The sequence below is a fragment of the Haliotis rubra genome, unplaced genomic scaffold, assembly GCF_003918875.1.
Source record: "Haliotis rubra isolate DU_JTF1 unplaced genomic scaffold, ASM391887v1 Scf13, whole genome shotgun sequence".
NCBI classification, from domain to species: Eukaryota; Metazoa; Mollusca; class Gastropoda; order Lepetellida; family Haliotidae; genus Haliotis; species Haliotis rubra.
Genome location: NW_025765225.1, coordinates 2,082,372 through 2,093,934, shown reverse-complemented (window position 1 = coordinate 2,093,934; position 11,563 = coordinate 2,082,372). Strand labels below are relative to the sequence as shown.

The 11,563-nt window shown below is 34.8% G+C and overlaps 1 protein-coding gene across 1 annotated transcript in view; it reads left to right on the top strand.

The window, feature by feature from the left end:
• Positions 1-20: 20 nt before the first annotated feature.
• LOC124267111 (echinoderm microtubule-associated protein-like 2) overlaps positions 21-11,563 on the top strand; it is a 74,733-nt gene continuing 63,190 nt past the window's right edge. Inside the window, exon 1 of the mRNA XM_046701976.1 lies at positions 21-140. Within this exon, the coding sequence (XP_046557932.1) occupies positions 92-140 (49 nt within the window). The 5' untranslated portion in view covers positions 21-91. The remainder of the gene's footprint in view (positions 141-11,563) is intronic.

Here is an 11,563-nt window from a genome sequence, read left to right as displayed (position 1 = left end):
ATACCAGGAAGTACCGGAAATACCTGAAATTGACAAGCCACGCTTTCATTGACGTAATACACAATAACATTCGTTCTTCTACGACTTCGCGATGGACGAATCTTCTACAACATCGATTTCCTTTCATTCTAACGGTGTTGGTATGTAATCATCGCTTGCGTAGCTTGTTTTGCAAACGTGACAAAAAGAAATGATTGATAAATGCATGCCGATTTAATCCTTTCCTGGACAACTGGTGGCATATTTCGACACCAATCGTTCAAAGCTGCCGGTGTCACAATAATCAATCTTTGTCACAAACGGTTGTAACCATTGTGTCTGCACCGGTCGTATAATTTTACGTACATTGTGATAATGCCTGTTATATTTAAGCCTAACCCAGATGTATCATTCTTACATTAACATGTTCCATATTTCGTGGATTACATCTGAATAGCCAATCATTGATTGATAATATATTGCATCACTGCAGTGTCACTTTGATGTTAACACTTGCAGTTGTATCAACACACTTTAACCATTTAACCATGGTGACAAAATACTGCAGGGCACATTTTTTTTGTAGATTGATACCATACATGTCAATATGAAGAATTTTATCGATATCATTATCATGTGTTGGGTGAAATCAACTCAGACAACTTCATGTTACTGCAGGTAGAGGAATTTATTAGACATTCAAGGATATGACAGATCCTCATAGTTATCCATGACATGTTTTGATTCATCATCATGGTTTTTTTTGTCCGTAAGTGCAGTAATACAGCTGAAATGCATTCCAGAGAGGCATTAATCCTAACTCACACGTTTGCCAGACACTTATAACTAGATTCCATCTTACACAGAATAACAGATTTAGGGATCAATATTGAAAATTTGTTTGCAGATGAATTTGATAGACTTTATGATACACATGATAGATATACAATGGGATCTTTGCTGTGCAAGTTTGTGTCACTTAATATAATTGGGCATGCCAGAATCATATCATCATTGGTTTGATTCCAGGTTTGCTTAGAACATATTTTGGTTTAAAATTCTTCAAAGGCATTTAGAAGTTGGTGTAGTAATACAAGACAAATCTTATGGATAACAACTTCTTGATTTATTTTACGCAATGTTTCTGGGCTAGCCCAGAAACGTTGTGTAAAATAAATCAAGAAGTTGTTATCCGTAAGATTTGTCTTATATATTTTAGTTTGACAGCACTATAACTGTGCTTGCGGGTTTCAATAAAATGGTAAACTTCTGAGACCTGCGTCACTTCTGGTTTTCCTCCCTGTGATACAACTGGAGTGCAGAAGTGGCATTAAACCCAACTTACTCACACATTTTAAGTTAAGGAAGAACCTGGATTCCTCAAGAGTTGCTACAGTATTTCAGTGTTGGGAACCACTTGACTTCTTTCTAAGTACAGTTTTGAACACTGCTGATGAAATCCATATTGATGGTGCCAGTTGTTTAGCTTTGTGAAATGTGCATTTGCTATGTGTCTAGTAAATGGATTTGGTTGTTTGTAGAGGCCTCAGGTAGCTCAGTTGGTATTGCTTCCTTTTGCCATAACCTACAAGTAAACCTGGGTTCAGCTCCCCTCATAGATGAATGTATCACCCAGTTCAGCTTTCTCTTAAATTGTAAAACCCCATTGGTTTCATCTGCTCAAAAGATACACAAAGGGGAGTAACTCTGTTTGCCTTATGACCACAAACACTAACACATCCTTATATTTGCTTTTTATCTGCATGTGTTTTTGTGCATCCTGTTTATAATTTGCATGTGCATGAAATATTTCCTGTAAATTCACAGCACCTTCATCATGAACTTCCTGTCTACTAACTTGATGTTGTGAGAATTATGTTTTTTTTGCTTTGCTTGTGGAATTTCAGTGTGATTATGTCATTGTTAATAAAATCATTCTGGCATGGCCATATTGTATTGTTCTTTGTTCAGTGTTGTGGAAAGATTCTGAGCATTTAGTGAAAACTGTAAGAATTTTCTCTAATATAAAAAATATTTTCACTGTTTATATTTTAGATACTTGTCACAAATGTGCTAAGATGATTGTAATTCCCATACTTAAACATTGGCTTACAGCAGTCAAATTCCTATGTTTTGAGATGGGCTTACAATTGTCTGAGCAATAAGATCATTTTGTGGCAATATTCTTTCATGCTGAGGTCAGAATGGCAAAATGTTTAATTCACAAATTGAAATTATATTCTCAGTTATCTGGTAACTGTGAGGCCAGACTGGCAAACCTTACTTCAGTTTTCAAAAATGCTCAAGATGTTTTGAATGTTTGCTGGAATGGAGTTAGTCACAAACAAACTTGTTGTATCTAGAGAAAATATTTGTCGCACACTTGCACATGAACAAGTCATGAAATTACAAATATGTTAAACAAACTGATATCACCACCGAGTTGTAAGTGGTAAAATTCTGTGATTGAACTCCTACATCAGCACCCAGAAGATTCAGTAATACACTGCTTGTCATGTTTCTATCTTAGATTCATAAGGGTGGCGGGATAGTTCAGTGGTTAAAGTGTTGGCTCATCATGGCAAAGACTCGGGTTCGATTCCCAACATGGGTACAAAGTGTGTAGCCCATTTCTGGTGTCCCCTGCCATGATATTGCTGGAATATTGCTAAAGGCGATGTACAACTATACAACCCGACTCTTTCACTCACTCATGATTCATAATGAGAAATTAGAAATATTTCAGTTATTTAGTTTGTGTAAAAAAACATACTACCCCACAATCTCTATTAATAATAGTTGGATCTTGATTCATATTCGGGTTTATATTTCAATTATTAAGTTCCAGAAACAAGAAGGTTTGATTCTACTAGCCACATCTCTGCATCATTTACACTTGACTTGGGCTTCGGACAAGTGGCTAATGTCACTCACTCATCATTGAAATTTGATCAACAGATGCAAAATGTCTAGTTAAACCTACAGGCTGTAACTCATCAAACATCCAAACATTAATTTGTTTCAGGCAGCTAGTGATCCGTTAGTGAGACTTGTTTCCAAGGCACACACTAAGGCAGGACCAGGATGGTTTGTTGACAGGACATTTTCAGGAGACAATTGTTTGGCATTGGAATTTCTGGAGCACACATAGTACTGCCACATGATGATCATGTTTGGTGAATGTATTTGCTTCTAGCAACTGTTTGATCTTAGAAGGAATTGTTTAACTTGAGGAACACATTAAAATTGCAGTGCTATGTTTCTGAGACATATATACATTAAAATATATGCATCTGATATAAACAAAGTCTGAATGTGTTCGTCTATAAACCAGGACTTATCAGTAGGGTTAAAATGATTTTCTTTTCAGATAACAAACAGGTCAATGATCACAAGTTATTTACTTAAATATCAAATGGTGCAAGGTTATACTCACACTTGTTTGTCACAGCCTGTGTCATGTTTTTGTTTTTTAATGTTCTGAAAGAGAGATGCTCACCAACACACTTGTAATTTGCTTACCAGGACCAAAGGTCCTTGTGTGCTTATGGCTTCATATATTGTCGATCATCTGTGTGAACATCATATCAGCATTAAGTCACAGCAGACAGAAGAGATGAGCTGGATTAAAATCATGAAAGGTCTTGAACATGTTGAAATATCTTCTGTCCAGGTACTACAAGATGTAGGAATCTGAAACACCGATATCATGTGTAGCTACCATATTGGCTACAGATCTACTTCTGTAATTGTTTTAAATTGGTAAAATCATCAAACTTTGAAAATCATTAACAAATCACAAGGCCATGAACACTGTAACATTACATAGATATATGCGATCATAATGTGACTTGGTGACAGATTTGTTCATGACATGGATTCGACAAACTTACTAAATTTCGCATGATTTGATAAACTGAAAACAATATTAATGATAAAAATGTTTAAGGATCATCTTCTCAGAAGTAAGTGAGCTTTGAGACATGATCATTTGTTTGGATGTATAGCATGTAGGTAAAGAATTAAATATTTTCTAAACTAATGTGATTAAGTGATAAAACTTTTGTTACATATAATCTGTATAAGTTTAATTTCGGCATGATCATCTGTACTCATGCTTGGTGATTATGGAAGAACGTGAATATCTCATGAATTTTTGTTTTTATGATAATACTATTACATTAATTATGATTGAGACTTGATAGTCTTCTTAAGTTGAACAGACTGCATTACAAAGCTGGAATTAACAACCATGTTTTCCTCACTTGAATGCAAAACCTTTTTTAACATATAACAGTGAAGTCAATTTGAGTATACCTGGTGAGCAGTGTGCCTTAGCTCTAACTTAAAAATTCTTTTTATGACCAAGAAAATGTCCTTCGTCAGTAGATGCACACAACTGATGACAATAGCTATACAATCTTGGGGTGTATACATACAGATTCACCTCTGAAACATATGGCTACATCTTTATATCGATAAATGCAAGAGTATGCAAAGGATTTCTTGGTAATTATTGTTTGCATAACATTAGTGAAGAATTATCGGGTCAGATTGAAATATTTTGAAACAACCACCTGTCTCTTGAGTTCTGTGTGTCAACATCCATTAATATCCCATTTTAGATGTAACTGTTATAACATAAGCAGAAATTTGATCGTGCACCTTTGAAAATAAATGTTTAATGCAATCAGTGAATTTTAGTAATGAAGAACTCTGGATATGATCCTTGGTAGACATTTAGAAATAATTAACAAATCTGATGAACATCAGTCCATACGAACATAAACAGTAGAAGATTTATGGTGATATATCAGCACAGTAGCATTGATTGATGATATCTTGAAGATTTTGTTGGTTTAATCAAATGATAGTCTGAGTTCATCTTTTAGCAATATTCCAGTATCACGCATGGGGACACCAGAGATTCACATTGTTGGTTTAAAATATCATATAAATAATTTTTATCATATAAATAAAAAAAAATTTAATGTTGCATGGCATAATGCACAATTGCACATTTATTTTCTGTTTAGTTTGCACTTCTCAATTTAGACATCTATTTACTTTTGTAGCAGTACTGTTTAAGGTACCTGTGAAGATCTGGGTTAGAATTGGTCTTCAGCAACCCATGCTGGTCGTAAGAGGTGACTAACGGGATCGGGTGGTCAGGCTTGCTGACTTGGTTGAGACATCCTTTCCCAAATGTGTAGATCGATGCTCATGATGTTTATCACTGGATTGTCTGGTCCAGACTCGATTATTTACAGAGCGCCATATAAATGGCATATTGCTGAGTGCAGCATTAAATGACAAACCAACCAACCAACCAACCAACCAACCAACTGTTTAGGGCTGCTACTGAAATACTGATACATGTTACATGTTTTCTCTATGATACTGTGTTTATACACAAAAGAAGAACATTGATACAAATAGTTGACCTTGCTTATCTGCAGCAGGTTTGAGCCAGTTTACAATATAATAATCAACATTCTGCAACACTGAAGAGAAAATGGCTGTAAAGACACTTGTGTACAATATATGTTTGGTAACACGGCAGTAATAACAAATATTGACATTTAAAATCTATATACAAAATATCAAAATAGATTTCTGTAGTTTCTTCATCAATGCTTACTTTTCCAGTCAATGACAGCAGTAGTGCTCAGGAATGTATGATCTGACAGTAGCTTGTTTCTGTGGATGCTGCACAACCTGAACTGTTGTGTAAAGGGAGCTAACTATGATTATACCTTGGATCAATCTTGTGCAGGCTATGAAGAGTATCTAATACAGTAAAATGTACACCTAGTTCCGGCTTAGAGATTATGAGTTGCAGATTATTGTTAGATGATGCAGCTGATAATCAAAGACTATAATTTAGATTTACAGATGTACAGTATTGTATCTTAAACAACACTGAGTTATTTCCCATTTAACAACAGGTCACAGTTTGCTCAGTGCAAAAATAAATGTCATTATCAACATTAAATAATGATTGTATTGTAACACATCATCAATGTTTATCCATTTGGACATTGTCAGTATAGTTAAGAAGAAGATGTTTATGTACACTACACAAAAAACGTGAAGGACCACCATATCATTCATATTTACTATTTAACATTTCTTTTACTAGTATATAAGTGGTTAATATGACATTAACATGGTAAATGAGATTTATGACACTTTGACAGTGCTTTATTTCAGTATAAGAATGAGATGCTTCTGAAGTATGTTTTCACACATTAGTTTTGAAGAGTATGTAATGCAGTAAAATATATAAAGGTTTCCATTTGGAGATATACTGTGTTTACATTAGACTATAGAAGCCAACATTACAAAAGCTGTGGCTCCTGTCATGTGCCACAGGAGGTTGTTGAGGATCTGCACTGAAATGAGGCTGAACATGTTTAAGATTATTGCACTAATTTCGCGACATACATGCATGTGTTTGTTTGCATATAGATGCTTGCACTAGTCTGGACTAATTCCTGTTGTAGACAGCTAGCCTACTGATATACCATGCTGGAGTTAAACACCGATACACCACTTTGACACAGTGTTATAACTTCAAGCCAACCAATCTTTGTTTTATTATCCCCCCCCGGCTTGTAATGCGGGGGGAATATAGTCGACGCCTCGTCCGTCCATCCGTAATCATTTTGTTTCCGGAGCATAACTCAAAAACCTTTCAATATTTTTCAACAAAACTTGGTAGATGTATCAAACAGAACCTGAAGTGGTGCCTTTTGCTGTTTGCAGATTTTTGTCATTTTTATTGTTCTTGGTTTCTATGGAAACGATTCGGACTTAGTCTCAAAACGGAGGGATGGACTTTGTTTCCGGAGCACAACCGGAAACTGTTAAATATCTTTCTGCAAGACTTGGTAGATATATCAAACAGAACCTAAAGTTGTGCCTTTTGCTATTTACGGATTTTTGTCATTTTTATTTTTCTTGGTTTCCATGGAAACGATTCAGACTTATTCTCAAAAGGGAGGGGTGGGTTTCGTTCCGGATCACAGCTTGAAAACCGTTCAATATCTTTCTACAAGACTTGAGCAATATATCAAACAGCAGAGGTTGAAGTATTGCCATTCGCTATTTGCAGATTTTTGGCATTTTTATTTTTCATGATTTCCTTGGAAACAATTTGTACCTAGTCCCCCCAAAACTGGACTTTAAGTAACTGTCAGTTGATTTGTTCTTTCAAGTTTATTGGGGCTGGGGGGATATGTCATCTTCTGATGACTCTTGTGTTTTAAATGCTGAACACCAGGTAACATGAAGAACCATTATTTAACACCATGCAGTCAGGGATCAAACCACATGCATTCCTGTCTCTGAGCAGATGCTCTATCCACTCGACCACAGAGGCTGTCACATTGGTATATATGTTTCCTCGACCCATACATCCACTCATCTACACATAAACTACAGAATTAATTGCAATTATGTAACCATTATTAGTAGTTACCGTCAGAAACAAGCATATGCTTTGTATCTAACAGTATGTTCTATATTTTTCTATTTTTGAAAAAATAAATTCATTAGTGAAAAGATCTGGCCTTATTAAGTATAGGAAAAACAATGACCTGGACTTCATCTGATGTGACTTTAATTATTCAATGATGAAGGAACATTAGATTTACGATAACACTCATTAAAGGAAGGAGATCTAGAGTGTTGTGACTATGGTAATAATTGATTAGCATTGCACATACAACTGACATAAGGTGAAGGACCCAACGGTTCTGTTGTATTACACAGTAGTAACTCGGTCATGTCAGTTTCACTATTCAACATGAAAGAACTAAGCGGTCCTTGAGAGTTTTGAGTAGTATAGTATATATATATATATACCTATTAAAAAATGTGTGTACAAGTCTACTGAATTTAAATAATCATTTTATGATTAAGAAATACAGTTTGATCTACCCCCATGTATAGTGTAATAAAGTACAGTGTTTTCCTGCACTGTTATAGTTAAAGCACGAGGACGCTTGCATTAATACATTTAGACATAATGCAAAAAGTGTACTTTACCGCCTGATAAAGTACTGTCTGCAGCTTTGTTCTTTTACCAAAATTTAATAATTCTCAGAATTATATATGAAGCTTTGACTTCAGTTAATTTGATGAAAAATACATGATTGTTCTTTATAAGTGCTATTGTTTAACCTGAATGGCTGTAATCATCAGTACCAGGTGTCCATCATGTTTTTAATAAAATACAATATATAAAAATAATGTGTTTCTAGTGACGTAACGAAAAATATGAATTTAAGCTGAACTTATGCTAAGGAACCACGGAAAAGTGTTTGATGATTGTGTTAAGAACGGACATAGTGTGTGATGTTGACGTGACCGGGCACTGGATGCAGGACAGTGATCTATGTAGTTGGGAGAAGAGCATGTTTGTTTATTTGCATCCTGGAAAACTTAGTTAATCCTACAGCTGGTATGTTTATCGACGCCATTGATCAGCACACATAGAGCTTCTTGGATCAGTGTTAGCTTTTGCATGTTGGGACAAGGTTCATTCAACATGATGAAGACAAACTGGGAATCGAACCAACCGTGTTTGAAATGTTAATCACACGAAGGAGAAGTATTTCAAATGTATACTGCATTCCTTGAAAGCAGATATAATTATGTGTAGCTTCAAAAAATGATGTGGTCCTTGGAGAGTCTGCTTAAAAATTCTATCATTTTGTTGTCACAATGGTTTACATTTTACATATACATGTACCTCTTAAAGTAATATTATATCAGATTCTATGACAGAAAAGTACAAAATCCATACTTTCTCAGAGGCAGATCCAGAGGGGGTTGCCTCTCCCCTTAAGCATTTCCCCCTAACCTTTGGACTTTATGATTTATGTGCACCCCCCTTTTCCAAAATCTTGGATCAGTGTTAGCTTTCTTGATGTCTATTTTAAACTGCTTTCTTGATGTCTATTTTAAACACCTTTTTCATGAAGTTCTGTTACATTCACAATTCAACATTTTAAACCACAAACATGAAGGAACAGAAACACTTTCCTACATCCATTTCTTCTCGTAAAACGTCAATGACAGGTAATTTGTTGTTACTTGATACCTCTGGCTGACCAATCAGAGTCAAGTATATGAATATGAACTGAAAATTGTCATCCATATCTTGATACCATATGAAATTCATCATATCAACAGCTGTTGTGTACATCTTCTCTCTCTTTCCTTTGAATTGACAGTTTATTACTGTGAATGAACTGATGGTAGTAGGGGCACTTTCATTGGGGCAGCATAGTTAATACATTTTTAAAATAGGTATATCAATTGCTGGCTCACAAGAAGGTCATGCCTTTAAAATCTTCCAAAATCATACTGTTAGAATGTTCAATGAAATCATGTTGTCCTCACTTTTATCATACCTGGTAATAACTTAAGGTCAGACCCGTGTAGCATTAATGTCCAGGAAGTCAAGCTATACCTATGACTGCCCTCAGGACATGATATCACCAACCTTGAACTCCATAATTTCTCTTGTTTATAACCCATAGGTTATTTATCATTGCAATAGTGGTAAACCAACCTATAGGCCTGAGAATTATGTTTATCGAAGTAATAGAACTGAATGAAGTAATGCTGATAAATTCAAAGAGAGACATTTCCTTCCATTGCTATTTACATCATGAGAAAATCTTTTTCATCTGAAGTTGTCATAATCCTTGCAGACCAACCACACAGGCTTGAAATGTGCATAATATATCATCAGTTAACTACTGACACTGTCGATTGATGTGTACATTATTGAACAATTGGTGTATTAAAAGTTCCTTCGATTTTTCACTATTGTATGACAAACAATGGCAGTAGGATGATACAGGGTTCCACTCCAATTAGTTCACATGAATGTAATAATCACCGTACACCTGTTGATGTTGATTTTGATGTTAATGTTCAGGAGAATATACTCTCTGTAGGTTCTCTTGAACTTGCAGTAAAACATTATTTTCTAATATATATTCCTTTATAATTATATGTCATATTGCATCTTATCCTGTTTGTTTTTTCTGTTTTTGGACAGTCAGAAAGTAATGTGAAGTTTTGTTCCATTCAGATTTTGCACTTTAATGCTAATCTTTGCCATACAATGGTTTGTTTTGTTTAAGAATTTTTTAACAGAAAATATGATAAGGCGTAAAGAAAAAGAAGCCAGTCAAACATGAAATATCACACACAACAACCACCCAGCAAACAGGACAACCTGACAAGTCCACAACATCAAACATGGAAATATTGGCCTTCTTTTTTATCACTTAAATTCTGTTTGTTTCATGTTGAAATGCACAACCTACATTTTATATGGCAACATTTACATCATCAACTAGCCTAACCACAGCCAGGGCATAGGGAGACAAATACCTACCTTGAATAGCACTTCATGATTCCTATCAAATCATTGAAAAAGTCACGGACACTGAAAGCACTTAAGGACTCCAACTCGAAGCATGGGGACATCGAACACAAATAAATATTCAAAGAGGGGCAATTCAATTGTTTGGGTTTCAATAGGTTTTTTGAACAGGACCATATCCTGCTTAAGGTCAATACAATTTGAAATCATGGGGATCGTGGCTGTGACATTATAAAGCATGATGCTGTGTTCGGACCTCGTTATTAGGACAACATTGGGCTTCAGGGCATATTGCAATATGACATAGGCTTGGTAGGAAGTATTAGCCTTGATGATTTGTAGTCATTTCTCGATGTTTATGAGGTTAAATATATTCACAGATACATTCCTTGAGCTTAATTGTAAAATACAAGCTTTATATAGGGGATGCTAAAACCGTTCATTTTTTGCTGTAAGTCCATTATAGTAGATAAACATCAGATCAATTTCTTCATAGATTGGTAGAGTTCTGCTGTTTGTTTTAACTTAAATATGAATGCTAAAACCATTATAACAGCATTTGTCAGAAAATATATGTAAGTTTACATATAAGTATATATATCATGTAAACAGGAACACGGGAGACATCAGGCTTATTAATGTCAGAACATATGAGATAAACTCCTTTCTAGTGACATGTAAATGTAGGCATTTACTACTGTTCATATGCGATTATATGATTCCCATGCAATATTTGATGTACAGTATTGCATCATCAGGTCTCATTCATCAACACTGCCAGTCACCTGTCACATCAACATTGGAATATAAGAACATTTAGCCTAAAGCACATCTTCATTACGCATTCTAAAAGTGATTATTGTTACAGGGTTTTATGCATGTGTATAAAAACAAAAACTATAAGTATTATCTATTCATTGTTTTGTTACATTTTGACTTTAGACAAACTTTTTTTTAATATTGTTATATTACCAAAATCATGTTATTTTACAATTATAATGCAAATTATAAAAGATAAGTTGAGAAAGGGATGTTTTACTAAGTGTAAAATATAGAGAGCAGTATCATATAAGTCCATCCTAAGGCAACATCCTAATAAAAATAAAACAGACACATAAAAATTGACACTCAAATATAACTCCGTTGCTGAAAGCAATGACCCTGAGTTTTTCCACA